The following is a 27,649-nucleotide window of genomic DNA, read 5'->3' as shown; positions in this document are numbered from 1 at the left end:
GTGGGGGTGTGTGTGTGGGGGTGTGTGTGGGGTGTACGTGTGTGTGTTCACCCTACCCCCCCACAGTGTCCACTGCATGCCGTATTGTGTCTCAAAGCGCTGTGTGAGGAAGAAGTTCAGCACAGATCCAAGGCGGGAAAACGCCAGCGTGAGACCGAAGGCCAAAGCCAGCTCCTTCCCCCGGAACCAGAATGCAGTTATACGATTCTGCACGACTGCAGGAGAGAGAGACACCCACACGTCATCACTGCACACAGGACCACAAACACACCCCTCAGTCCTGCGAAATCCTCACACACCCCATCACTGCACACAGGACTGCAAACACAAAAGACTGTACTGGTGTGCGTGTGTGGTACTGGTGTGACTGTACTGGTGTGCGTGTGTGGTACTGGTGTGACTGTACTGGTGTGCGTGTGTGGTACTGGTGTGACTGTACTGGTGTGCGTGTGTGGTACTGGTGTGACTGTACTGGTGTGCGTGTGTGGTACTGGTGTGACTGTACTGGTGCATGTATGCAGTACTGGTGTGAGCGCATGTGTGGTACTGTGTGACTGTACTGGTGTGTGTGTGCAGTACTGGTGTGACTGTACTGGTCTGTGTGCGCAATACTGGTGTGACTGTGGTACTGGTGTGTGTGTGTGTGTGTGTGTGTGTGTGTGTGTGTGTGTGTGGTACCGGTGTGACTGTACTGGTCTGTGTGCGCAGTACTGGTGTGACTGTGGTACTGGTGTGTGTGTGTGTGTGTGTGTGGTACCGGTGTGACTGTACTGGTCTGTGTGCGCAGTACTGGTGTGATTGTACCGGTGTGACTGTAGTGGTGTTCGCGTGTGTGGTACTGGGGTGTGTGTGTGGGGGTACTGGTATGACTGTACTGGTGTGTGTGTGTGTGTGTGTGGTACTGGTATGACTGTACTGGTATGTGTGTGGTGTCTCTGGTTGGTTAAGATGAAATTCTTCAACTCCTGACTTCCAGCAATCTGACTACATGTCCGCTGGATCCAAGTCCTTCCACTCAGCTACAGACAATCACATGAGATCTGCTTCCTTTCATCTGTCATCATCAACAACTCCTTATCTTCTGGATACGTGCCAACTGCATTCAAAACCACCAGGGTGGTACCAATCCTCAAGAAGGCCACACTTGACGGCTCCGACTACAGACTGGTATCACTTCTCTCTTTCCTCTCAAAAGCCCTCGAATGAGCAGTTTATAAGCAATTTTCTCTTTGTCTCATGCAGAACCAGCTGCATGATCCCAATCAGTCTGGATACAAACCACATTCTACAGAAACAGCCCTCATAGCAGTGACGGAGACACTTCATGCTGCTAAAGATGTCAAACTGTCATCTGTTTTGATTCTTCTAGACATTTCAGCAGCCTTTGACACAGTGAACCACAACATTCTTTTCTCTGTTCTCTCCAGGCTTGGTGTGACTGGCTCTGCTTGGAGATGGTTTCAGTCCTATCTGGATGGACGGTCCTATCAGGTGACATGGAGAGGATCCACATCCAAACCGTGTAGACTCTCCACTGGTGTTCCACAGGGCTCAGTATTGGGCCCCCTTCTCTTCTCTTTGTATACTCGTTCTCTTGGTGATGTAATATCTTCCCATGGTTTCTCCTACCACTGCTATGCTGATGACACTCAATTCTTTCTTTCTTTTCCACCCTCTGACATGCAGGTCTCCAGACGTATCTCGGTATGCTTGACTGACATCGCGTCATGGATGACAGCCCACCACTTGAAGCTCAACCCCAGTAAAACTGAGCTTCTGTTCATCCCAGGTACTCCCAACCCTTACCATGACCTCACTGTTTCCTTTGAGAACTCCCTGGTATCACCATCCGAAGCTGCCTGTGGTCTGCGCGTAACTTTGGACAACCAGTTGTCGTTCTCAACTCATGTTTCTAATCTAAATCGGTCTTGCAGATTCCTCCTTTGTAACATACGAAGGATTGGACCCTTTCTCTCGCAGGAAGCTACCCAGGTGCTTGTGCAGTCTCTTGTGATCTCAAAGCTAGACTACTGCAACTCGCTACTCGCTGGTCTTCCTCTAAGAGCCATCAAACCTCTACAACTTGTGCAGAATGCAGCAGCACGACTGGTCTTCAATCTTCTTTAGTTCACGCGTTACTCCGCTGCTGCACCCCCTTCATTGGCTACCTGTAGCTGCACGCATCAGATTTAAAACCTTGATGCTTGCCAACAAAGCCAAAAATGGACCAGACCCTTCATACATGAGGTCAGTGGTTAAAGCCCGATCTGTACCTCGAGTACTTCGAACCTCAAGTACGGCTTGGCTTGAAATACCTTGCTTCAGGTCTCATGGACGACAAGCATCAAGACTGCAAGTCCCTTGCAGTCTTTAAATGCAGACTGAAGACGCATCTATTTGCAGAATATTTAAAGGACAACTGACACTGCTCCCTTATTGACTGACTAAATTAATACTTACTGTAGGGTATTGTTTGTTGTTTAACAAACTCTAGCAGTTATTGTTTATAGCACTTATCATTGTTTAAGATAGACCTCATGTATTTTGTACTTGTAGGTATCAGCATTCATCCCTGTATTCTACAGTATTCTAGTTCACTGGTTTGTTTAATTCTAACCTACTGTACAGTACTTGCATATATTCTATGAGTAAATGACAAAACACTCTTGTAAGTCGCTCTGGATAAGAGCGTCTGCTAAATGCTGTAAATGTAAATGTGTGGTACTGGTGTGTGTGTGTCATACTGGTGAGCGAGCCGTTTCCAGAGCCAAAGAGCAGGCGTCCGGTCAACATGAGGGGCAGCAGGTACGTCCCTTTGAAATGAGAAGCAAGCGCAAAGATGGCGGACCCCAACACTGCCAGGGAGGAGAAGAAGAGCACGCCGACTACAGCAGAGAGACACACACACACACAGCAGAGAGAGAGAGAGACACACACACACACACACACACACAGCAGAGAGAGAGAGAGACACACACACACACACAGCAGAGAGAGAGAGACACACACACACACACACACAGCAGAGAGAGACACACACACACACACAGCAGAGAGAGACACACACACACACAGCAGAGAGAGAGACACACACACACAGCAGAGAGAGAGACACACACACACACACAGCAGAGAGAGAGACACACACACACACACAGCAGAGAGAGAGACACACACACACACACAGCAGAGAGAGAGACACACACACACACAGCAGAGAGAGAGACACACACACACACACACAGCAGAGAGAGAGACACACACACACACACAGCAGAGAGAGAGACACACACACACACACAGCAGAGAGAGAGACACACACACACACACAGCAGAGAGAGAGACACACACACACACACAGCAGAGAGAGAGACACACACACACACACAGCAGAGAGAGAGACACACACACACACACAGCAGAGAGAGAGACACACACACACACAGAGCAGAGAGAGAGACACACACACACACAGAGCAGAGAGAGACACACACACACAGAGCAGAGAGAGACACACACACACAGAGCAGAGAGAGACACACACACACAGAGCAGAGAGAGACACACACACACAGAGCAGAGAGAGACACACACACACAGCAGAGAGAGACACACACACACAGCAGAGAGAGACACACACACACAGCAGAGAGAGACACACACACACAGCAGAGAGAGACACACACACACACACAGCAGAGAGACACACACACACACACACACAGCAGAGAGAGACACACACACAGCAGAGAGAGACACACACACAGCAGAGAGAGACACACACACAGCAGAGAGAGACACACACACACACAGCAGAGAGAGACACACACACACACAGCAGAGAGAGACACACACACACACAGCAGAGAGACACACACACACACACACACACAGCAGAGAGACACACACACACACAGCAGAGAGAGACACACACACACAGCAGAGAGAGACACACACACACAGCAGAGAGAGACACACACACACACAGCAGAGAGAGACACACACACACACAGCAGAGAGAGACACACACACACAGCAGAGAGAGACACACACACACACAGCAGAGAGAGACACACACACACACAGCAGAGAGAGACACACACACACACAGCAGAGAGAGACACACACACACACAGCAGAGAGAGACACACACACACAGCAGAGAGAGACACACACACACAGCAGAGAGAGACACACACACACACAGCAGAGAGAGACACACACACACACAGCAGAGAGAGACACACACACACACAGCAGAGAGACACACACACACACAGCAGAGAGAGACACACACACACAGCAGAGAGAGACACACACACACACAGCAGAGAGAGACACACACACACACAGCAGAGAGACACACACACACAGCAGAGAGAGAGACACACACACACACAGCAGAGAGAGAGACACACACACACAGCAGAGAGAGAGACACACACAACAGAGACACACACAGCAGAGAGAGACACACACAGCAGAGAGAGAGACACACACACACAGCAGAGAGAGAGACACACACAACAGAGACACACACAGCAGAGAGAGACACACACAGCAGAGAGAGACACACACAGCAGAGAGAGACACACACAGCAGAGAGACACACACACAGCAGAGAGACACACACACAGCAGAGAGACACACACACAGCAGAGAGACACACACACAGCAGAGAGACACACACACAGCAGAGAGACACACACACAGCAGAGAGACACACACACAGCAGAGAGACACACACACACGTACACACAAGCATGGGGACATGAAATCCGTGTTCCAGGTATGACAGATGTTTAAATATTCCATGTTTTCCTCTCACACTTACAGCGGTTGCCAAGTTTATCGATGAGGAATCCCGCCATGATCACTACCACAGCATTCCTGTGTGGAAACACACACAAACACACACTCTCCAACATCAGATCAACACGGGGAAGCATGTGTGTGTGTCTCCAGGTGTAGACATTGTGTGTGTGTGTGTGTGCATGTGTGTGTGAGACTCACGTCCAAGCGTAGATGGCGTACAGTAGGTTGTACTCCTGTGGGGTCAAACCCAGTCCTTCCACACACTTTGTTCCATTGCTCACAGTTGAGTTCAGACACGTCAAATTCTGGCAATGTGTATGAGAGTACAGAGTGAGACAGACAGACACACACCTCAGCTGTGTCCACACACAATGTTTATATACAATGGTAGGCTAGACAGGCCATATTAATGTAATATTGGTTTGTCTCCACTGGTCATATACAGCTAATACACATTATACATATTAGTCTAATAAATATCAGTCTATTACATTTATTCTTTTACCAAACTTTTGGGGCCAAGTTGTTCTGCACAAGACCTGCTAAATGCTGTAAATGAAAAGCCTTCCTAACACATTCCAAAGTCTAAGCGACATCCAAATTAAATGTTCGTTACGGGAGTGTCGCCCTGTCGGGGGTCGTAACGGGAGTGTCGCCCTGTCGGGGGTCGCTACGGGAGTGTCACCGTGTCTGGGTTGTTTTGTAAGTGCTCGGGCTGTTCCTCACCCCTTGGAACTGCTCCTGCAGCACGCTCGGAATATCGAAGCAGAAACACGAGCCGAACGTGAGCATGCAGTTAAAAAACAGAACCACGAACCGGTAGTACGCTGGAAAGAGAGAGAGAGAGAGAGAGAGAGAGAGATTGTCAAAACCATCCTAAATCTGACGCATATTTTACGATTTTTCCAAACTCAGCCAGCCCTCCGTCTGAGCGTCATTACCCTTCTCCGCCGGGCTCGCCATCCGCGTGTCTTTATTTACCACCTTCTGCAGCAGCGCTGCTCCGCTGTTCGCTTCCGGACACCGTTTCCGATTTCCAGTCGGCAGAGTTTCAAGCCCATGCACGTGAGACGGAGACGACAGCGGCGGAGCCAGATGGTCTACCGATCTCACGAGCAGGAGGCGCTACCGCGGCCGCGTGCATGTCACGCCATTGGGAATCACATGACGGCTTCACGTGAGCGAGCGTGCAGGACTGTGACCCACCGCCCCAGCCCGAGAGCTCGCGGGGACCACAGCAGTCCAGTGATCACGTGTGAGGCCGAAATAAATAAACGTGCCCCTGTCAGGATTTAGACAGCATGCCTTGTTAATGGTTCCTAAAATTTCATAATAAGATGTGATCATTATAATAATACAATAAGACTGTACTGGGCTGTTCCTTCTTACCTACAAAATTAGCCTTAGTTTCTTAGTTTCACTCAGTGGGAAAAACACCCGGATCAATACAGAAGCGTAACTGTTTTGAAGCCTTACGAGAGTATCTGAAGCGTGACGTATGGAAGAAGACTTTCTTAAGCCCGTTATGGCTCGCGTCCACTCGCCTCCCGGTAGGTGTGTGAGGAATCGCGTGTCTGCGCGCATGAGGTTTGTCCTTCACGCCAACCCGTAGAAACCCTCCGCTCGTGCCAGGCGGCGGAGGCCGAATCTCTAACTGAGACTGCGCGCGAATGTGTTGACGTTACACCGGGTGAATTCGCCCGGTTAGTGCTCGAGCGATGTCCTGTTTAAGACGAGCAAGGACGTGGGAGATTTCAGACTCGGAGGAGGAGGGTCTCGATCTCAAAGACACCGAAGGGCATCTCGCGTGCGTGTCCGTCAGCGTTGCTGTCGCCGGGGACGAGCCACATGTGCGCGGCACCGCGACGACCAGCGCAGCCCCGCTGCCGGAGAGCTCGGGCGCGCGCACCGGACACGCCAGCGTCGCCTCCGCCACTCGGTCCACGGGACCGGGGCGGAAGAGGAGGATGCGCGCGGAGGAGAGGAAAATAGCGCGAGAGACTTTAAGATTGGAGAGAGAGAGAGCAAAGGAGGAGAAGCGGCGGAGAAGGAGAGAGGAGGTGCAGCACGTGAAGAGTTTACAGCCGGAGAACTGTATGAGGAGCCTGACGGTGCGCGTGCACCCAGGTGCGTCCACAACACCTGAGCGCACTAACAAATAACCTACAGCCTCAGTCTACACACTCTCCCTCTGTGTGTGTGTGTGTTGCAGTGTTGCTGCAGGAGTCTGGCTGTGATGTCCTGCTGGCGTGTCTGGACTGTCTGGACTGTCTCAGCTGTATAGAGGACCACGCGCTCACACACAGCATCAGCTGGCGTAGACGACTGTCTCAGGTACAGGACGGAGAAGACCAGAAGCAGACCTGCATGCACCACGACCGTCCCAATGCACTAGCAGTTTAACTACCACACCCACTAGGGAACTACTACCACAACCAAGTACCACCTTCCACAGAAACACTGCATCCACCAAGTCAAGGGTCAGCCTTAATGATCAGTTAAAACCAAAGCATGAATATGTACATCATTAATTATTAAAGCGTTAATCATGTGCATCAAGCTAAGGAACTGTGTGTGTGTGTGTGTTGTTGTTGACTGATGATGAGGATGATACTGAGGTTGAAGAAGATCAGGTGCTGATGGTGTTTTCTCAGGAGGAGTTTATCGTCATGGTGACGTCCATCAAAGAGGTAACAGCAATTCACAACATTCCTGAGCTGCAGTTATGAAAGGTATGTGACTGTGTGTGTGCTCCATGAATGTTGTGTTTGTCCGTACAAGCTACGACGGCATTATCCCGTGGTGTGATTATGCGTGTGCTGTTTTCCTAGTCTCTGAATGGTGAATCTGAGGGGGTGGAGTCTCTGTTTCAGCCTCTCTCAGAATATCTGAAGAGAACCAGAGGAACAGTCATCTCACTGCTGGTGACAGGACAGAGCGATCAGAGGTACACACACACCTGTCACTGTATGACACTGTTGTTTGCCCTAAGTGTCCCAGTAAAGATTAAAACATTAATAAACATTTCTAAGATTTTAAATAAGTCCTCAAACAAATACAGAATTACAAGGCTGTGTGTTTAGTGGAGGCTCGAAGAACTATGATGATGGCCCGCGCTCTCAGCTTGGCCTCTTGGACGTCGATATTGAGGAGGTCAGATTTCCTTTATGATGTCATTTCCAGTTCCTGTCTGACCTTCCTTTCTCACTATGACTTTGACCCTTTCACTCAGAGTGTACGCAGGGCTCTCCCTGCCCTGCCTCCACCCTAACCCCCGCAACTACCCCACCCTGGCCTTTGTCACCCCCCCAGTCATTCACTTACCCCACGTCATGTGATTTCATGTGATTGTGTTTCCATGGTGACCAGGTGCTGGTGTACCTGCAGCTGTGTAGGAACGTGTCGGTCCACTTTGTGTTCGGCTGGCAGGAAGTCACAGATCATGTGTGTGCTATTACAAAGGCCTTATCTAAACGTCCGTTTAAGTGAGTAACACACACACAGAGCACACACAGTCCCTTATTTCAGCACTGTGTGAAATTTCAGCATTGTGTGAGTTGTTTTTGACATGAGGTGTGTGTTTTAATATATATACACAAGTGTGTGTGTGTGTGTGTGTGTGTGTGTGTGTTCTGTGAGCCATCTGTGCTGGTGCATGTCTGTGTCACATAGGTGTGTGTGTGAAAGGCATCAGCGGTGTGGGTGTGTGAGGCATCTGTGCTGTTCTGCGTGGAGGCTGCTGGGCTGGAGGTGTGTATGAATTGTCTAATCTGTTCCTGTGTGTGTGCAGAGCTGCGTGTGCGGCGTCTGTGCTGGGTTTCTGCGTGGACGGCTCCTGGGCTGGAGGTGTGCAGGTGGCACGAGATGGGCGTGGCCTAGCCAAGGTGTGGCTGCGGCAGATACAGCAGCTGAATCGCGTCAGCGTTGTCATGGCTACAGCCGTAACGACCGCCTACCCCTCACCTCATCTCCTCCTGCAGGTAGTATTTATTCAGGTAGTATTTATTCATTCGTTCACCGTACAGGCAGTAAACTTAACAGCTACTATAGTAGAAACATCTCATACAGGCGCAGTGAGAGTCTAGTCCTCTGCTCACTAGTTGTCTTCTGGGTGTTAGACCTTTCAGCAAAGCAGAGACACTGATCAGCTCCACTCTGTCCTGGTGTCCCAGTAAACTGTGGGTGTAGGGTGGGTGTGGGCGTCGGTGGGTGGGTGTAGATGTTCTCCGTTTTCCTTTCACCTTTTCTTTACCAAACAGGCCTATGAAAACACGCAGTCAGAAGAACAGTGTCGCGGATTATTGGCTGATCTCTCAGTGAGAGGCGGGGCCAAAGAAAGGCGCATTGGACCTGACCTATCGAATCGCATTTATCGGCTCATGACTTCCCAGAATTCTCAGCTGGTGCTGGACTAGTAGAATTGTGGCAACAGACCTGTCTACCCACACAAAGAGAGAGGGAGAGAGATACTGGATCTTAAACTCTAAAATTCACTGGAACAGCTGTAGCACAGCAAACTGGTATCCACTCACACGGGACTACAAAACATTCGAATTCCTCTCTGCCACTCATGGACTGTAACTCAACCTTCCAGTGATCAGATGTATGAACACAGGACACTTCAGCACTTTCAAAAAATGACTTTTGCTTAAGGTTTGTCAAGTAAACACGACTGGTTTTCTCCATGCAGAGTTGCTCATTCAGTGCCCTGTCTGGAATAACCCCGGATACCCCTGAAAAGTTGTGCAGCACTTCGAGTACCATACAGGTAGGACAGTGTGACGAGGCCACACAGATCTCACAGAAAGAACTACAAGGATGTGAGGATGGTGAATTGTTTGGTAGGAATACAGAAACGCATCATATTCTAGTGTTCCTGCTGGGCTTGACACACACACACACACACACACACACACACACACACACACACACACACACACACACACACACACACACACACACACACACACACTCACCCTAAAGGAAAACAGTGTTTCATTACATTGATTCTTTTGTCATGATGTTTTGAAACTGTTACAGCTGTAAGAAAACTTGCAAAAGAACATTGAAGTGCCCCAGTACAAATCTACATATTAATGAAGTTTATCTACACAATTACTATCAGCAAAACAGTATATAAACAATTGTGTTCGGGTAAAAAAGTAATTCACATTTCTAGGCAACAGTAAAATGTTTAAAATGTATAAAACACTAAAAAGCTTCTTAAAAAACCTTCAGGTGATCTCTACTGTACGCTGCAGTTTTGGCTTAACATCACGGACTTTGCTAATTGGCAGAATAGAAAATAAACATTTAAATAGCTTGTTTTGTGTGTGTGAGATGTTGTAGTTCTGAGTGGTATTTTAAAGCATTAAGAGAATCAATCAAGCTCTCTCACCATTATAGACTAAATGAGTAAAGTGTGTGTGTTTCAGTCGTATCCTGTGACAACACTTCCACTGGATATCTGAAGATGAACTGAGAGGCAGAGCATGACTGAGGGGGAGGGGCTAGCCTGGGAGGGTGGAGTTAGCCAAGGGGCTTTCACTGTTGGAGTGTGTGCAGGTGTGTGTGCAGGTGTCCCTCCTCATGAGGGTGAACACCCAGCCAAGCCGGTGCCTGCGCTGTAGAGAGAGCCCTCAGGGGAAGGTCAGGAGGTCACGCAGGCGGGAGCAACACAGGTAGAGCAGTTAGGTGGGGGTGGAACTGGAGCAGATCAACTTTATGCTGCTCTTCACGCGATGGAGCATGCCATCGGGTAGAAGGTCGTGCTCCGCGGCCCTGTGGCAGCCACACCTGAGGCAGAAAGCTGGAGTCATCCACACTGCTACAGACACACATGGTTTTCTTTGTCACACTGAAGTGCGGTGTTAACCGTGTAACTCCAACCCTGTCCAGGGTCTTTAGCATCTCTGGTTTAATCTCATCTGTTCCTGCTGCCCTTTTGCCTTTTACTAAAGATTTCTGTGAAGGGGAATTTCAGAGTGTCAAACTTCCCTTCTGGATCAATAAAGTGTTATCTTAGGTTGAGGAGTTCCTCAAGGTTTTCCTTCCTCACTCATCATCATCCTCAGTAGAGGTGAACTCTTCCTCACTCTTGCCCAGAACAGCTTGGGTCATGTCCCATCATCTCCTCCTGAGGTGTTGAACATTTCTGGTCCACTCTACAGTCTTTCTCCATGGCCTCTCCCAACTCTTCCCAAGACAACATCCAAGGGGATGCCTAGGATCAGTGCCTCTGTAATGTCTTGTCGCTGCCTCTCGGATTGAGGATGTGGACATGCTACATCCATGTCCCCTTCCTCTCAGTGCGCTTGGTAGATGTCCAAGTGGAGGTGATCCACCAGACAGTACCAGGCAACCTGGAGGTTCTCCTGAGCGTATCTGGCCAAAACCCATTTCGACAAATCTAATGCACCACCGAATGGCAACCAGTTGTCAGTTCTTCACCCAGAACATGAACAGAACTTATGGGCCTCAATTCCTCAATTACAGGATGGATCACTGACCTCCGACCGGTGGCGCTCTGGTAGCATCAAGGTGTAACAAGGTGTTTGTTAGTGACATCCTATTCCAGAAGAACATTTCCCAATTCAGGTTTAGACCAGGGAAGCCACTCAGTCACTCCCATCGAACATTCCCAACAGTGTGGAGTGGGACCTCTGGCTCAGTAGAAGGCAGCATCACAAACACCTGCTCCACAAAGTCTAAATACTCTGAACACACACACACACACACACACACACACACACACACCACAGTCTCCTCTCAAAAACTCAATCCCATTGAGGTTTTCCTCTTGTCTAATGGAATGACCTTCCACTGATATGAGTATATGTGTATGTGGGTATATTAGCACATTAGTGTATGTGGGTACATTAGTGTATGTGGGTACATTAGTACATTAGTGTATGTGGGTATATTAGTGTATGTGGGTATATTAGTACATTAGTGTATGGGTATATTAGTGTATGTGGGTACATTAGTGTATGTGGGTACATTAGTGTATGTGGGTACATTAGTACATTAGTGTATGTGGGTACATTAGTGTATGTGCGTACATTAGTGCATTAGTGTATGTGGGTACATTAGTGTATGTGGGTGCATTAGTGCATTAGTGTATGTGGGTGCATTAGTGCATTAGTGTATGTGGGTGCATTAGTGCATTAGTGTATGTGGGTACATTAGTGCCTTAGTGTATGTGGGTACATTAGTGTATGTGGGTACATTAGTGTATGTGGGTATATTAGTATATTAATGTATGTGGGTATATTAGTGTATGTGGGTACATTAGTACATTAGTGTATGTGGGTACATTAGTGTATGTGGGTACATTAGTGCATTAGTGTATGTGGGTGCATTAGTGTATGTGGGTGCATTAGTGCATTAGTGTATGTGGGTATATTAGTGCATTAGTGTACATTAGTGTATGTGGGTACATTAGTGTATGTGGGTACATTAGTGCATTAGTGTATGTGGGTATATTAGTGCATTAGTATATGTGGGTACATTAGTGCATTAGTATATGTGGGTACATTAGTGCATTAGTATATGTGGGTACATTAGTGTATGTGGGTACATTAGTGCATTAGTATATGTGGGTACATTAGTGTATGTGGGTACATTAGTGCATTAGTGTATGTGGGTACATTAGTGTATGTGGGTATATTAGTGCATTAGTATATGGGTACATTAGTGCATTAGTATATGTGGGTACATTAGTGTATGTGGGTACATTAGTGCATTAGTGTATGTGGGTACATTAGTGTATGTGGGTACATTAGTGCATTAGTGTATGTGGGTACATTAGTGTATGTGGGTACATTAGTGTATGTGGGTATATTAGTGCATTAGTGTATGTGGGTACATTAGTGCATGTGGGTACATTAGTGCATGTGGGTACATTAGTGCATGTGGGTACATTAGTGTATGTGGGTATATTAGTGCATTAGTGTATGTGGGTATATTAGTGTATGTGGGTATATTAGTACATTAGTGTGTATCCCACCCTGTCTGTGTCCTGTCTTCTGTGGGAATGCTCATGTATCAGAGACATCATCCCTGTTTGAGACATTTGACACCTGAGACTCTACTTCCTGTCCCTCTCACACACCAACTCGGGCTCTTTCCTGCAACACAAGTTCCACAGTCCCAGAGTCCATGTCTTATCACCAAGGTCCAGACCTTCTGAAAACAGCTAACGCGTGACTCAACAATGTTCACCCGTGGACTCCTCCCCCGTCCTGGTGTCCCTGATCAGGGCAGGGAAGCACCTTAAAGAAGTACCTTCCGTGAGGACCTGTTGGGCTTCTGTCTGACCCCTCCCCTCACACCTGTTCCCCTCAGCCCTTTGTGTATGGGTAAAGTGGCAGGTGTGTGCACGTGTACCAATGCAGCGGCGTTTCTCGTACAAGCTGAGGGTTCCGTGCCAGGTGTCCAGGTGGAGACCGATGATGGAAACCTGGCCATAGCACGAAGAGAACACCACCTTCACACCTTTATGATGCAGCAGGCCTACGCACGCGCGCACGCACCCAGACAGAGAACAATACTGTGGGTTTGACAAAAGACTAATCAACTTAAATGGCAGGTAAACATTAAATCCAAGTATCAGTCTGTATCGCTTACACTGACAGACACTGATGTGATCTGATCTAGTTCATCACTGAGGCGGTAAAGCAGTGAGGTATGACATGGATTAATATTCAACCTTTGGATCCAGAATCAGGTGACTGGAATCATGTGACTGTCTTTAGGAGACTCTGGGATCCTTTGATGTAAACCTCTGTAGGAGGGGTGGAGTCTCACACCTTCATTTAGTGTGTGCGCGCATGCATTTAAGCGTTTTAAATGAACAGGTGAGGTGATCTCAGGTGGGTACCTGTGTAGGACAGTCCCCAGCACCAGTCAAATGTTTGGATGCACTTGATGTAATTCTGCTTTTCATAGTCTTAAAGGCATTTGAATCTAATGGTTTATACTGAAATTAGTTCAAATTTGTTAAACTTGATGGCCTGTATATGAATTGATTTCCAAAAGGAAGAAACCAAAACATATATATGAATTCTATGTTCCCTCTTAGCAAATAGTTTTTATTCAGAGTTTTAGTTCCTCACAGTAAAAGTGCTCAGCATATGTACAGGTATATGCCAAAGTAAAAGGTGTGTGTGCGCGTGTGTGTGAGTGCGAGAGTGTGTGTGTGTGTGTGTGTGTGTGTGTGTGTGTGTGTCCTGGCACGGTAGTTCTCACCATGTCGGTGCCATATATGGGTGAGGTAATCTTGATCTCCCAGAAGTGCTGTATTCCGGGTGGGAGTTCCTGGTTTCCGTGCACGGCTGCTGTTCCATGGCTGTAGTCCAGATGTTCACCGCCCTGTTAGAGCAGCTCACAGTCCTCATCCCACACCCGCTCACAGCCTGCACACACATTCAGTCCTTTTGTCAAGACCTGCCAGAAATACCTAAACACACAGAAACACACACACACACACACTCTTTACCAGACTGCTCCTCTCTGCATGTGCACTCGTGTGTGTGTGTGTGTGTGTGTGTGTGTGTGTGTGTGTGTGTGTGTGTGTGTGTGTGTGTGTGTGTGTGTGTGTGGGATGCGGTGTGAGTCAGATCTGAGGTCTGTCTGAATGGGACACTTGCAGAACGATTCCCCCGTTACCGGGACGACCAGCGGTGCCTCTGCAGGAACACACACCATCATAGGCCGATACACCTCCGAGACGCCTCTGACTGCTCACACACACACACACACACACACACACACACACAGTTATACAAGCACACAAAGAGAAAGGAAAGCTTGACATACACAGGCACATACAACAGCATTAATCCCACTGCTCACCCACCAACACACACACACACTTCTCTGTCTCTGCCCTCCTCTCTCACACACACACTCACACTCACACACACACACACACACACACACTTCTCTCAGCCTCTGCCCTCCTCTCTCACACACACACACTCACACTCTCATATTCTCTCTCTCTCTCTTTTACACACACACACACACACACATTCGACCCTTTGCCCATATGTGACAGCTCCCACCAGTCCAGCTGGACATGCTAACTTGGCTGACCAAGCCCCCCCCCCCCCCCCCCAAGTCACTGAAGGCCCAGAATACCCTACTGGGTTACTAACTAACACACACACACACACACACACGAGTGACAACATACCATATCAGATTTTTTCAGCGGTTATGACCATTAGTCAGTAGCTGGAAGCAGAATTCTAACAGTAAGTTTTAGATAACAAAGCAATAAGAATAATTGTTTTATAATCTGAGCACAGTTTGAGTGCTAGAAGAATAACTGTTTGGATCAATAATACAAGAGCAAATAAACATAAGCGTTATAAGAAGAGAACAGCAGTTGAAACACAACATTGTGAAAATAAAAGAAAAGAAAATTTAAAACAGATTAAAACATGGTAAGAGGCAGTGAGAGAACGGCAGGACAAAACACAACTATGCTAAAATAACAAAGCAGTGAGGCAATAAGAAGATTTACAGATCAGGAAAAGCAGTTTGAAAGAGAAACATTTTTAAAAGCTCCCTGAAGGTGGAGAGTGATGGGCGGAGACAGAGGTGTAAGGGGCGGAGCTCCAGCTTTGGGCCTGCAGCGCTAAACGCTCCATCACCACACGTGTGGTGAACATCAGACCGGAGGGAGCGTGAGGGATTATGTTTGAATGGCAGAGCAGACAGGGAACCAGGCCCAGAACACACACAGCTTTAAAATCCACGAGTGAGATGTTACAGTGTATGCGATAATGGACCAGGAGCCAGTGTAGGTTCATTAACTTTTGGGTTGTGTGTTCCCGCGATCTGCTGTGTGTGAGAACTCTGGAGAGGCCTCTGCAAAGGATCCTGGGTAGGCTTCAGCAGACCTCAGGGTAAGAAATATGACCTATCAACCAGGCTCAGGAGGGTAGAGAAAAACAAGCTTCTTTAGGACAAGGTTAAGAGAAGTCTTCTCTTGGAATGTGGTGGTAACATGTTCCAACTGGTGTGGGTACACATGCTGGCACAGCTGAACCACAAAACCACTCAGACACAAGCAGGTCAGATAAACACATAACCACAGTCGAGACAGTTTAATCTACTCGTCAGGACAAAATAAAAACAACACGTTAGAGTGGAGACTCGGATGAAGTAGAATAACAACAGGCAGGAATCTGAGGAGGAAAGAGTCCTGTTTGGCTGTTCCAGTGTGAGTACAGCAGGTAGCAGCACTACAAGCCTCAATACACAGCAGACAAAAATCCAGCCATGTAGTCGGTTAAAGTTGTGCTTAGTGAAGTTATGACGTAGCAAAACAGTGAATCAGTGTGAACAATAAACCAGTGATCAGACGAAAACACAAAGAAAAAAGCTGGAGCAACCTGGAATAATTCAAACATTATTAGAATATTATAACATATTAGAGTATTAAGACATATTATTACAATATTAAAACATATTATTATTTTAAAACATTGTTAATATTAAAACTAATTTACTGTAAGAAAACTTTCCGAGGTCTGGAACTGATGAATAATGAAATGTTTCTGAAATCAGAGGTTACACACACACACACACACACACACACACACACACACTCACACACACACTCACACACACGGTCTGATTAGTGTGTGTGTGCTGCTCTGTGACTTGTGTCCCCAGTTTCCAGTTCGGATGAGCTTCACTACTGAAGTGTGTGAGCTGCTGTGTCTCCATAACAGGATCTCTGTGCAGCACCACAGAGCTGTCCTCCCAGTCCCCCCAGTCCTCCCAATCCCACCAGTCCTCCCAGTCCTCCCAGTCCCCCCAGTCCCATTTCCCCATGCCCTGTCCAGTTTGGTATACAGAGTAATATTCCAGATTTGTATGTACATGCTGTTCAGTTTCTTTACGCCAAGATGTAGGGCTGGAACACACAATAATGAAATATTAAATATTCTATTTATATAATATAATTAAGTTAGTTGAATAAAACTAATGATTCTGCATCTACAGATACAGGTACACACCCAGACACTGTAGACAATGTTTGTGGGTCACGCAGGGCTAGTTTTGGGCTTGGAGCACTGCTCTGCTCTGGCACACCTGACAAAGCTCCGTTAAAGAACAGCTGCACTACACCCGGGCCTCTGCTCGCCTCGCGCTATTGATGAAACCCGCGCAGACTGTGGAGCAATATCGATAACTCGGTAACGGTCTCGCGTTGGGTTACAGGAGCGCGCGGACGCCTGCTGGCCGGGTCATCTGCTGCTAAACACATCTCTCGTGTTCTCATCAGCGCTGCTTGTTAAGATCACCGTAGCTGAGTGACAGTCGCGCTTCAAACAAACAAACGACGTAACGGAGGAATTCTGAAACGCTCCTCTCACCAACCGCAGTATTCAACATTTAACAGCACTGGATCTGGAACTTAAACCGTAAATTAAGCATAAACACAACTTTGTAAACAGCCTTCACAGTCTGTACCGAACACGTCTTGCGAAATCCCAAAGTGCGCAGGCTGATTTTAAACTTCTGAAATTCACACCAACGCCTGCTGGAGGCCCCTGCACCTCCGCCTGCATGAACGCACGCTCTTTGGTCTTGAAGCATTTAATCGCACATCCAAGTTCACTCGTTTAGTGACATATTCCCTGATCAAGCCTTATTGAATCACCTCCGCACACGCGACATGCGCTACACACGGCCGACCAGGAGGGGGCGGTCACACTCGGGACGAGCGCGCCCACGCACAGTAACCAATGAAACAAGTGCTGGGCGTGAATACTCGCATATGATTGGTATAAACCACTTTGAGGCGGGTGCTGCGTCGTGTCCCTTAATCCGAATGGCTGCTTTGGGCTGACGAACTGTCACGTGGTTCTGTTGCAGAAAACATGGAGGTCGCGAGCGGTAAGGTTCTGCTCTTGGTTTCTTTTCTCGTGCTTTGTAGCTGTAAGCGACGCGGATAAAGCCACACCGCGCTGCTCGTCACTGTGACTCATCGTGACGCGTTTGCATAAACGTTACCCGCGTCGCTGCTGTTAGAGGAGCAGCTAACTACCGTCCTCATCCCGGCACGTGACGCATAGCATCCATACCTTTGGATTTCCGTTGACCACGCCTCCTTTCTCCCAGATCCGGGAAACCTGCGAAACGTTCGGCACGTGGTCCTGGTTATGTCCGGTAAAGGCGGAGTCGGTAAGAGCACCATCACAACCGAGCTGGCCCTCGCGCTGCAACACGCGGGGAAGAAGGTACCGCACGAACACGCACAAATAAACTCGCGCTTCATTTTGTGTGTGTGAGAAAGAGGGAGTGAGTGTGAGAGAGAGAGTGAGTGTGAGTGTGTGTGTGTGTGTGTGTGTGTGTGTGAGAGGGAGGGAGTGAGTGTTTGTGTGTGTGTGTGTGTGTGAGAGAGAGAGAGGGGGAGTGTGTGTGTGTGTGTGTGTGTGTGTGTGTGTGTGTGTGTGTGTGTGTGTGTGTGAGAGTGAGTATGTGTGAGTGTGAGTGAAGTACCTCACGTGCGTTCTCCGCGCTCTGTTAGGTGGGCGTCCTGGACGTGGACCTGTGCGGTCCGAGCATCCCGCGCATGCTGGGCATGGCTAATCAGCACGTTCACCAGTGTGATGCAGGCTGGGTGCCTGTGTACGCAGGCTCACAGCAGACGCTTGCGCTCATGAGTGTAGGCTTCCTGCTCGAGGACCCTGACGAGGCCATCGTCTGGAGAGGACCCAGAAAGACAGGTCTAACCTTTGGTCTTCCTGTCATCACGGTCACAGGGGTTCGGGTCAGGTGAAGAGGTCACGTTTGACGGTTGCTGTTTATGTGGATAAAGTAAAGTGCAAAACATAAAGAACCAGATCCTGCAAAGTTTTGAAACTTCTGTGCTCTAAAATGCATTCCAGTAAGACCACCTGTGTGTGTGAGTGAGAGTGTGTGAACACGAGAGAGGTTGTATTCATAGAGTAGTAGTGTAGTTTGTCTGGTATAGCTGTGGTGTAAAGACGCCACATACACGTCTGTATCTGACACACTAGCTCACCAGCAGCCTGTTCCCTTAGCTGCGTAGGGACACTGTAGGTGACTTTCTTTATTTTCTCTTTCTCTCATGATGTTCCTTCCTCAGCTTTGATTGGTCAGTTTGTGAGTGACGTTGTGTGGGGCGAATTAGATGTGTTGTTAGTGGACACGCCTCCAGGGACGTCTGATGAGCACCTGGCTGTTCTGGAGAAACTAGGCAAGCACAGAGTGGATGGAGCAGTGCTCGTGACCACCCCACAGGTACACGCCCACTCACAGATACAGGTACACAGGTAGATGGAGCTAATCTGCTGGCTGCACTCCCATCACTACATCCAGCAGTTTAGAGGAAACCTATGTAAACATTGATGGTGTTCAGGGTCTTCAGGGCCCAGTACAGACTAGAGAACCCCTTACTGGACCCAGTAGGGACATGTAGCTGTAACAACAAACACGTCTGTATCCAAAGTACAGTTACAGTACAATAAATAGAAAATTAATTCATTCACTGTGTGTGTGTTTGTGCGTGTTAGGCAGTATCAACTGGAGATGTGCGTCGTGAGATCACGTTCTGTAAGAAGACCGGAGTGAAGATTCTGGGCATTGTAGAAAACATGAGTGGCTTTGTCTGTCCACACTGCTCAGTATGTCTCACACACACATACACAAACACACACTCACTCACTCTATTCACATCAGCAGTGGCATTTCTCCTCTCATCACCCCAATCATTTGTGGCTTATAGTCTAAAATGAGGTCTGTCTGTGTCCAGACTCAAGCTGAACTTTAGGAGCCATGACTTCACAGATGCCAAGTGGTTACAGGTTACTCCTAGATATTGGTGTTTACTGGTGGTTACTCCTGGTTACTCGTGCTTACTAGGAACCAACAGTGTCGCCACCGTTTCTGAGCAGCGATGAGGTAGCACCACCTTGCTCCGTCTTATTGGTCATGGCATCGCTTTGATGCTAATTTGCGTAAAGTTACAATTTGTTCAGCTTTGTCACGTTCCCAAACGGTAGCGCTCCCTGCTGTCACTGAAAACGTTTGGGCCCTTTGTCTTATCCCTTCACTGCTGGTGTGAATGTAGTTACATACACACGCTGTGCTCGTCTTGACTTCACAGTACCATCTACAGGCCGATGGCAGTGGAAGATCAGCGCTGTAGACACCGCAGATGGAAACCAAGTGTGTCTGTGTATGTGTCTGGGCGTGCATGTCTCTGCTTTAGGAGTGCACCAGTATCTTCTCCAAGGGAGGAGGGGAGGAGCTGGCAAAGCTCACAGGGTCTGTGTTTCTGGGTAAGTCTCTGCCACCTTATTATGGCCCCACCCTACACACTAGTCCTGAGACCCCACTGTAGATGTCCCCGTCCCATGTGATAATGAGCATTGGTCTGACTGCTGTGTGTGTGCGCACACGCAGGCTCTGTGCCCCTGGATCCACTCCTGAGTGCCAGTATGGAGGAGGGGCGGGACTTCTTGCAGGCGTTTCCAGAGAGCGCCACTTACACTGCCCTGCAAGCTGTAGCAGAGACACTGCTGCATGCCCTGGATCACTGACACTAACCTTCATCACCACCTGCAGCGTCGGCGTTGTTGCCTTAGCAGTCTCAGAGTGCTGGACAGACTTTGTCGCTGGCAGGACAGGTGTGAGTCACTCAGCTCCACCCCTTACCCCATTCTGTAGGACGGGTGCAACAGGTGCCCTTTGAACACGGCCAGTCTGGATACAGACGACAGACCGGAAGACCTCCAGACAACTCAGAAGGCCCAGACCTAGTGATGGGAATTAATAATAATGAATGGTCACATACCAGCTGAGCTACTTTCTTCAGTTCTGTTTCTGTGGTTATTTATGAATGACGGTGTCAGTGTGTTGACTTTTGTTTTTGTAAGAACTGAAATTAAAGGAACCTAGTCATCTCCCTAGAGTTTGGGCTTTTGGAGTTACGCCTCATATCTGTGAAGAGGAAACACATTTATCCTCAACACTCCCTCACCCTCATGCTACTGCTACAGGCACCTGACTTTAATGACAAACATCTGACTTGGGTGAAGATTATCTGATTAATTAGTAATCCAGTGATTCTTTAGTTCTCGACAAATTTTGTTACACCCACATGGTGGAAGCAACATGGATAAGTTTCACTTTGCATTTAAACTGTGTTCATTTAACATTTTAAACTACTGCTGACATCATACAAAATCATTTATTTAAAAATGAGAATATTGAAATTTAAATAGAAATCCAGACACCAGACACATGTAGACTGACAGGCTGGAGTTTCATTAAGTGTACAGATGTGTGCTTTCCACCCCATAACACAGTCTCTCTCGTACACCTTCACCTCCACCCACAGCAACAGGACAGCAGTACGTCTGGCTACGTCCCCCTCCAAGAGCCTGTGAAGGGTGCACGTCTTTAATGTAGTCAGACGCCACATACAAGAGACACACATACACTTGCGTAGGGCAGGGAGGGCCTTCGCTTGCGCCAGTATACAACTCTAGGGGTGCCAAGCCACTAACATCCCCGAATAAACCCACATACTTGTGTATATTTTTACTGTCAGGGATTCATGTACACAATCCTTGAACAATTTTAATGTTTGTATAAATAAAAATCGGTGACAAAAAAAATTAATGCAGCCATATGAATCTCAGATCTCCCCTCACAAATTTACAAACATTACAACATCATGAAGTCAAAACATTCAAAATCAGCATGACAGAATGGGAAAATGCAGCCAGACACGTCCCTCCTCATGGGGTGGGAGAACACTCATGAGCATGACCAGAAGGACTTTAAAACAAAAACAGCTACTGGACAGACAGGCTCACTACATCCAATCAGATTGAAATTCTGTACACATCACCGAATCAGATCCATTTTCTAACAGGAGACCGCTCCCCCTCTCGGCTCATTCGATTATTAGATACCCTTTATTCTTCTTTGCTGCTCCGCCCACCCCCTAATCCACGGCCCTCCCTTTTCTGCGGTCCCTGTCCCTGGAGCCAGCCAGCCCCACTGCATGCTGGGAGCTGTAGTTTATTTGGTGGAGAGGATGAGGGCTACGATGAGGCCATAGAGCCCCAGCACCTCAGCAAAGATGAGGATCAGAATCATCCCCACAAACAGGCGAGGCTGCTGGGCGGTGCCACGCACACCCGCATCACCCACAATGCCGATGGCAAAGCCAGCCGCGAGCCCACTCAGTCCGACGCTTAGCCCCGCCCCCAGGTGCAGGAAACTCCTATGCGCACACATGGAGAGAAAAGAGAATGAATGCCTGGAGAACAACATCTCTGCATTTTGAAGAAAAAGTGCAAAAGTCCAGACAGACATTTACACAGGACTGTTAGCATACGTGTGTGTGCGGGGAGACTCACTTATGGAGGGTGATGTCAGCAGAGATGCTGTTGGCGATGAGGACAGCCACCACGAGCCCGTAGATGGCGATGATTCCCGCCATCACCACAGGGATGATGGACTTCATGATCAGCTCCGGCCGCATCACAGACATGGCAGCGATGCCAGTGCCACTCTTAGCCGTGCCATATGCCGCGCCCAGCGCTACAGAGACAGAGACACACACACACACACACACACACACACAGCTGACTGAACCTTTGTTACTGCACAGAAGAATGAGCCAACAGGACACTGGAGGGAGGGAGAGACTCCTGTAACATCACTTGTTAACACCACCACAGACCCGGGACCAGCTCAGAGAGAACACTAACTAATAAATGTGTGATAAGGCGCCAAGTGTAGCCTGGAGAAAACAGGGTTCAGACAAAGATGGTTAGTTAGAGAACAGAGGAGAGTGCAAGAGAGCGAGAGTGCATTGGAGAGCAAAAGGGGAAGAGACATTCTGGAGTGTCAACGCATGTGCATGTAGCAGTGTGTGAGAGCGAGATACAGCTGCAGAAAGTGAGGGTGTATTGGCATTCAGTTCTGCGAGGGTCCTCCAGGTTTCACTTAAGGACTGCATATGATGTAATGTGTGAAAACCTCCAGTATGTTAAACTCATTCATTACTCAACTGTGCGAGTGGAGAGGAGGAGTTTAGCATCCGCATTCCCAACAGTGGCTCGCTACACCCGGCAGGAAGAGGGACGCCCTCACCATGGACACTCACATTCTACAACACCACCACCTCCACGCACCAACTGGGTGACAACAGGAGACCACCACATAGGTGGGGCTGTATACGCGTACACACACACCCCCCCCCCCATGTAGTGGTCTCCTGTTGTCACCCCTTTGGCTCTGAAACGCTCTCTCCCCCTTTCCTCCATCCCACACAGCAGGTGTGTGTGTGTGTGTGCGCGCGCACAGGTGGGGGTGTTTACACCATCATTGGTCCCTCAGCATCTCTCTCCAGATCTCCATGTCAGCATCAACAACAGAAGGCTCTAGGAGATGGAGGTGGGTTTGTGAGGGAGCGCGAGCGAGAGAGAGAGATAGAGAGAGCGCAAGATACTGCTGATCCCTTAAATGCACATTAAAACTAGAAAACGGATCTCTCGACGGTAAGGGAGCGATTTCTCCGTCAGTATTAAATTAACACGTCACACACATCAACAGCCCGTGGCCTGTATAGACCAGTCATTAGGCTGTAGAGGCTCAGTACTGTGTTTAGCCCTCATCTTGGTGAGGGGAGCTTTGTTATATTGGTCAGGTCTGATGGGGTAGGGATGGAGATAGCAACAATACAGCCCACAGAAAGAGCTTCACTGTTCACAACCGGTGCTGCTGAGTCTCACACACACACCTTATCTTTATGCAGCATTTGCTGTGAGCGCATATTTGTACGCACTGGGATTTTCCACATCGAGCAAAAATATATCCGCACAAGTTCCATCAATGAGTAACACTTCCTCATAACACCACTGTTCCTCTCTCCCATTCTCTCTGGGTTGCTCTCCATCACATGACCAGTACTATTTATACACTCTATATAGTAAGGTGTATACACATACTGCATTACTAATCATGCTAGATTAAATACGTAATCATGGATATTTTTCAGTATGTTGTGGACTCTGTTCTGTGTGCAAGATCCGTAGCAAGAGTTTGTCCTCCAGTGTTTTAAATCTGGGGTGAAGTGTGTAATCTGGGGTAGAACATGTCCCGTAGCAGTGCGTGTTGGGTACAGACAGTGGGGAAGTGTGCGTGTGTGATCAGAGCGAGTTGTACGTTAACTCCCCTCTCCACGTCCACAGACCAGGTTTGCCGCGGCCCTGTTTCCGCAAGTGTCCGTGAGCCTGTCGGTTGGTACTCACGCCTCCGGTTCTGAGCTACTGCAACACACGGCGCTACAGCGCGTGAGGAAACTACCTCACCCGCCACAAACCAGGAGCTGTCTGGAGAGTCAGCATCGCCGCCAGCTGCACCGAGTGCCGCTCAGCCGTTAGCACAAGGCGATCAGACAGGACAGACAGCAGCCGGGGCATGACCCAGGACAGAGACACTGTCCTGTCGTTAAAGTACTTGACTAGTAATCAGAAGGTTGTTGGTTCAAGTCCCACCACTGCCAGGTTGCCACTGTTGGGCCCCTGAGCAAGGTCCTCAACCCTTATAATTCTAAGTCCCTTTGGATAAAAGCGTCAGCTAAATGCTGTAAATGCTCTGAAAAAAAAAAAATAAAATCACCCAGGACAGACAGACAAAGGCTGAGGCAGGACCAGGACTGACACAATGGGGGCCTGATTCACATTGGCTCACGTTTACAGGGAGGCCGAATTTTATCGTCACCTGTATGTGCACTTCTACCCCGTATGCCATCACCTCACAGATCACTGCGCCTTTTCTGATAGCAGGGTGCGAGTTTGCTTGCCTTCTAGCTGCTCTCACTATTGACCATGTTTATTAGTGCGACACTCCGCCACCAAATAAAACATCAGCGACTCAGCAGCCTCCACGTGCCTCCCACCTGCGCACACGCACTCAAAACAGGTCGGCGTTCCAACTGATTCCAGATCATCGTAAATCGCTCACTGAGGTCAATTAATGGTCAGATTGAACATCAGCTGTGAATCCAGTCCACGCGCCACCTCTCCTAACGGATACCGGCTCTAACAGGATAAATCGTTAATCAACCGTTAACAGTAAAACTATCAGGAGGAAAACGTGCCGTCCAGTCCTGCACAGGAGCGCAGAACGTCATGCGCACCACGCAGTCGCCAGGCCTCAGAAAAGGGCGCGCGCATGACGGTAATCTACGCCAAGATCGCTGATAACAAGCCACCGACGGGAATCTCGTCCGCCAAAGCCGCCACGGTAATGTGTCAGGGAATGGCAAGCCCGGAACGCTCAGTTACTCGTGTTCAGTGGTGGGTGTAAGTCCCTGGATGAAAGCGTGTCCGGAGAGCAGGGTCACAGCTCGCCTATAACCGCGCTGAGCTCATCAGGGACAGAAGTGGGTTTTAGGAGTTAGGACTCAACCCACAGTATGCAAGAGCCGGCAGCGTAGATCCCTTAACCCAGCTGGCTGACAGTAAACTGGCCAACTCGCTAGCGGTCATGTTTCCGTGGTGTCAGTGTCTCAGCTGGGTCTAGTTGAGCTAATGTCTCAAAAAAACATTGGCAGCGTGTATAACGTCTCACGGCGTCGTTAGCCAGGCTAAAGCGGCAGCGTTTATAACGTCGCACGGCGTCGTTAGCCAGGCTAAAGCGGCAGCGTGTATAACGTCGCACGGCGTCGTTAGCCAGGCTAAAGCGGCAGCGTGTATAACGTCTCACGGCGTCGTTAGCCAGGCTAAAGCGGCAGCGTATATAACGTCTCACGGCGTCGTTAGCCAGGCTAAAGCGGCAGCGTGTATAACGTCTCACGAAAGCGGCAGCGTGTATAACGTCTCACGGCGTCGTTAGCCAGGCTAAAGCGGCAGCGTGTATAACGTCTCACGGCGTCGTTAGCCAGGCTAAAGCGGCAGCGTTTATAACGTCTCACGGCGTCGTTAGCCAGGCTAAAGCGGCAGCGTGTATAACGTCTCACGGCGTCGTTAGCCAGGCTAAAGCGGCAGCGTGTATAACGTCTCACGGCGTCGTTAGCCAGGCTAAAGCGGCAGCGTGTATAACGTCTCACGGCGTCGTTAGCCAGGCTAAAGCGGCAGCGTTTATAACGTCTCACGGCGTCGTTAGCCAGGCTAAAGCGGCAGCGTGTATAACGTCTCACGGCGTCGTTAGCCAGGCTAAAGCGGCAGCGTGTATAACGTCGCACGGCGTCGTTAGCCAGGCTAAAGCGGCAGCGTGTATAACGTCTCACGGCGTCGTTAGCCAGGCTAAAGCGGCAGCGTTTATAACGTCGCACGGCGTCGTTAGCCAGGCTAAAGCGGCAGCGTTTATAACGTCTCTTCACGCTTTATGTAGCATCTAGTGCGTTACTAGCAAACTACAGCGCTAACGCCTTTACACAGCCAGCTGACGCCATCCAGCTGGTGACAGTTAAGCTAGCCTGCCTAGCCACGGCACACATACCCGCCAACAGCGCTCACAGCAGATATCGACGAGACTGTGTGTGTGTGTGTGTGTGTGTGTGTTTACCGCTAAAGATCATCGCGGCTGACGCGCCCATCACGGCGAAGAAGGGCGAGTATAAGGGCGCTCCGCTGGACATGACCCCGCTGAGATAAACACCGCAGGAAGGCAGACAGGACTCTCACGGTAAAGCAGTCTGGGGACAGACGGCGGCGTAAAGTTAACGTATAAGAGCAGGACACCTCCTGTATCGCTGACGTAGAGGGGCAGGACGGTTAAATACCCAGAGCAGGACACAAAATGGCGACACGGAAAGAACCCACGTGACTACATGGACGCGCCCGTCCAGTCACGTGGGCGCTGCAGCCGAGTATCGCCGTTAAAACGTTATACCGCGGCCAGGTTTCGCCTAATATCCCTGTTTGCCTTTTGCTTTTTGCCTTGAGCACAAATGTCTCTGTCTCTCACGGTTCTCAGTTCTGTTAAGATTCCTGCAACGTTTCTCCTTTTGAAACGAAATGACTACGTGCTCGCGGAGCCTCGCGCTGAGACGCTCATTCTTCATCTCATGCTGACAGCGTCCGTGCGCACGTGTGACCGGACCATTCTGTAGTAGGTCAGCGGCTCGAGTATACGGACTTGACACCCAATGCACGACAGACTCCTACATACGTGCAGATCGTTATTGGTGTCGTTTGGAAGCTTCGGTTGTTTGGCGTCAGTCCTGCGAGGCTTGCGGGTGACCTAACCGCTAGTGTGAAGGATACAGAAAGCAGACAACGCGTCACGAGCGTGCAGCCCAGCGACGGGCCTCTAGCTGCTCTCGCCGCGCGCAGGACTTTGTTCATTAGGATGTGCGCGTGCCCTGACGTCTAGACACAAGCTTTTCACGCGCGAGTGTCTTATAGCTACAGACGGAGGCCGCGGTCCGTCTGGATTAATGGAGTGGAGATTTCTGCTGTGCAGGTTTCTTTAAACCGCCTTCCGGTAACATTTCCCAGTCACACTAAGCAAGCAAGCGGCCTGCGCGAACGTTCATCGCGTGGAGGAGCTCGTGAGCACAGCCGCGCGTCTTTAAACCTATGGTCGTAAGTTATTATGCATCTCCATGTGAATGCGCCCGTGCTGCACAGTGCACTGGTTTTTCAAAAGCCAAGTATTTGTAGGCACGATTCATTCCGTGATGTGAAGTGTATAACACAAAAAATATTAAAACTGAACGCAGATACTACTGGGCACGCGATAAGGCATATATATAACTATCTCCCAGCGCGTGGTGCAGTCCACATAACCTGTTGATCAGTAAGCAATTCCCTCTGGG

General features: G+C 49.0%; 4 protein-coding genes and 1 non-coding gene across 15 annotated transcripts in view; 2 read left to right on the top strand and 3 right to left on the bottom strand.

The window, feature by feature from the left end:
- mfsd1l (major facilitator superfamily domain containing 1-like) overlaps positions 1–6,464 on the bottom strand; it is a 30,496-nt gene extending 24,032 nt beyond the window's left edge. Inside the window, exons 1-7 of one of the 2 annotated variants that reach the window (XM_035530760.2) lie at positions 6,205–6,343; positions 5,757–6,097; positions 5,542–5,642; positions 5,014–5,120; positions 4,835–4,890; positions 2,745–2,885; positions 57–215 (exon numbers count right to left, since the gene is read on the bottom strand). In XM_035530760.2, coding sequence (XP_035386653.2) covers positions 57–215; positions 2,745–2,885; positions 4,835–4,890; positions 5,014–5,120; positions 5,542–5,642; positions 5,757–5,778 — 586 coding nt within the window. In that variant the 5' untranslated portion in view covers positions 5,779–6,097; positions 6,205–6,343. Of the gene's footprint in view, positions 1–56; positions 216–2,744; positions 2,886–4,834; positions 4,891–5,013; positions 5,121–5,541; positions 5,643–5,756; positions 6,098–6,204 lie in introns of both variants that reach the window. The other variant, XM_081695962.1, reaches the window with a different exon arrangement.
- A 69-nt stretch (positions 6,465–6,533) lies between these two features.
- On the top strand, positions 6,534–10,138 carry eme2 (essential meiotic structure-specific endonuclease subunit 2). 2 transcript variants are annotated; one of them, XR_004776571.2, is made up of 9 exons: positions 6,534–6,942; positions 7,028–7,149; positions 7,422–7,505; positions 7,647–7,762; positions 7,899–7,968; positions 8,185–8,300; positions 8,606–8,795; positions 9,075–9,418; positions 9,506–10,138. XR_004776571.2 is itself a non-coding variant. In XM_035530761.2 (8 exons), the coding sequence occupies exons 1-8, from the start codon at positions 6,534–6,536 to the stop codon at positions 9,228–9,230; spliced, it is 1,263 nt and encodes a 420-aa protein (XP_035386654.2). In that variant the 3' UTR covers positions 9,231–10,138. The 2 variants fall into 2 exon arrangements, 1 of the variants encoding a protein (XP_035386654.2); XM_035530761.2 differs by having other exon boundaries at positions 9,075–10,138.
- On the bottom strand, positions 8,958–17,648 carry LOC113567771 (uncharacterized). Of its 9 annotated transcripts, none has more exons than XR_014116849.1 (4): positions 16,851–17,648; positions 14,065–16,747; positions 13,204–13,329; positions 9,819–10,611 (listed from the first exon to the last, which is right to left on the bottom strand). It is a non-coding gene; the product is annotated as an uncharacterized LOC113567771 (transcript). The 9 variants fall into 9 exon arrangements; XR_014116850.1 differs by adding an exon at positions 11,325–11,531 and having other exon boundaries at positions 14,065–17,506; XR_014116855.1 differs by adding an exon at positions 11,325–11,531 and having other exon boundaries at positions 13,227–13,329; positions 14,065–17,506.
- Position 17,649: 1 nt separating this feature from the next.
- On the top strand, positions 17,650–20,776 carry nubp2 (nucleotide binding protein 2 (MinD homolog, E. coli)). Its single transcript, XM_026995870.3, has 7 exons — positions 17,650–17,733; positions 17,959–18,077; positions 18,368–18,566; positions 18,950–19,104; positions 19,377–19,487; positions 20,075–20,144; positions 20,269–20,776. Exons 1-7 carry the CDS (start codon positions 17,718–17,720, stop codon positions 20,403–20,405), a joined length of 807 nt encoding a protein of 268 aa, XP_026851671.2. The 5' UTR covers positions 17,650–17,717; the 3' UTR covers positions 20,406–20,776.
- Positions 20,777–21,429: 653 nt separating this feature from the next.
- On the bottom strand, positions 21,430–26,645 carry atp6v0cb (ATPase H+ transporting V0 subunit cb). The gene is made up of 3 exons (XM_026995871.3): positions 26,395–26,645; positions 22,236–22,419; positions 21,430–22,099 (listed from the first exon to the last, which is right to left on the bottom strand). Exons 1-3 carry the CDS (start codon positions 26,465–26,467, stop codon positions 21,895–21,897), a joined length of 462 nt encoding a protein of 153 aa, XP_026851672.1. The 5' UTR covers positions 26,468–26,645; the 3' UTR covers positions 21,430–21,894.
- Positions 26,646–27,649: the final 1,004 nt, after the last annotated feature.

The sequence above is a fragment of the Electrophorus electricus genome, chromosome 14 (genome assembly GCF_041902795.1).
Source record: "Electrophorus electricus isolate QZ-2024a chromosome 14, ASM4190279v1, whole genome shotgun sequence".
In the NCBI taxonomy this organism is placed as follows: domain Eukaryota; kingdom Metazoa; phylum Chordata; class Actinopteri; order Gymnotiformes; family Gymnotidae; genus Electrophorus; species Electrophorus electricus.
This window is presented reverse-complemented; position numbering and strand designations above follow the sequence as displayed.

What these genes read in the sequence shown, in the direction of transcription:
- atp6v0cb (XM_026995871.3), bottom strand. Translation starts at nt 26,467, where the DNA reads ATGTCCAGCGGAGCGCCCTTATACTCGCCCTTCTTCGCCGTGATGGGC. An exon ending in AGCCGCGATGATCTTTAGCG is followed by an intron (nt 22,420 to 26,394) that starts GTAAACACACAC and finishes CTGTCTCTGTAG; the next exon opens with CGCTGGGCGCGGCATATGGC. An exon ending in GCTGACATCACCCTCCATAA is followed by an intron (nt 22,100 to 22,235) that starts GTGAGTCTCCCC and finishes GTGTGCGCATAG; the next exon opens with GAGTTTCCTGCACCTGGGGG.
- eme2 (XM_035530761.2), top strand. Translation starts at nt 6,534, where the DNA reads ATGTCCTGTTTAAGACGAGCAAGGACGTGGGAGATTTCAGACTCGGAG. An exon ending in GGCGTAGACGACTGTCTCAG is followed by an intron (nt 7,150 to 7,421) that starts GTACAGGACGGA and finishes ACTGATGATGAG; the next exon opens with GATGATACTGAGGTTGAAGA. An exon ending in TGGACGTCGATATTGAGGAG is followed by an intron (nt 7,969 to 8,184) that starts GTCAGATTTCCT and finishes CATGGTGACCAG; the next exon opens with GTGCTGGTGTACCTGCAGCT.
- nubp2 (XM_026995870.3), top strand. An exon ending in TGCAACACGCGGGGAAGAAG is followed by an intron (nt 18,078 to 18,367) that starts GTACCGCACGAA and finishes GCGCTCTGTTAG; the next exon opens with GTGGGCGTCCTGGACGTGGA. An exon ending in TTGTCTGTCCACACTGCTCA is followed by an intron (nt 19,488 to 20,074) that starts GTATGTCTCACA and finishes TCTCTGCTTTAG; the next exon opens with GAGTGCACCAGTATCTTCTC.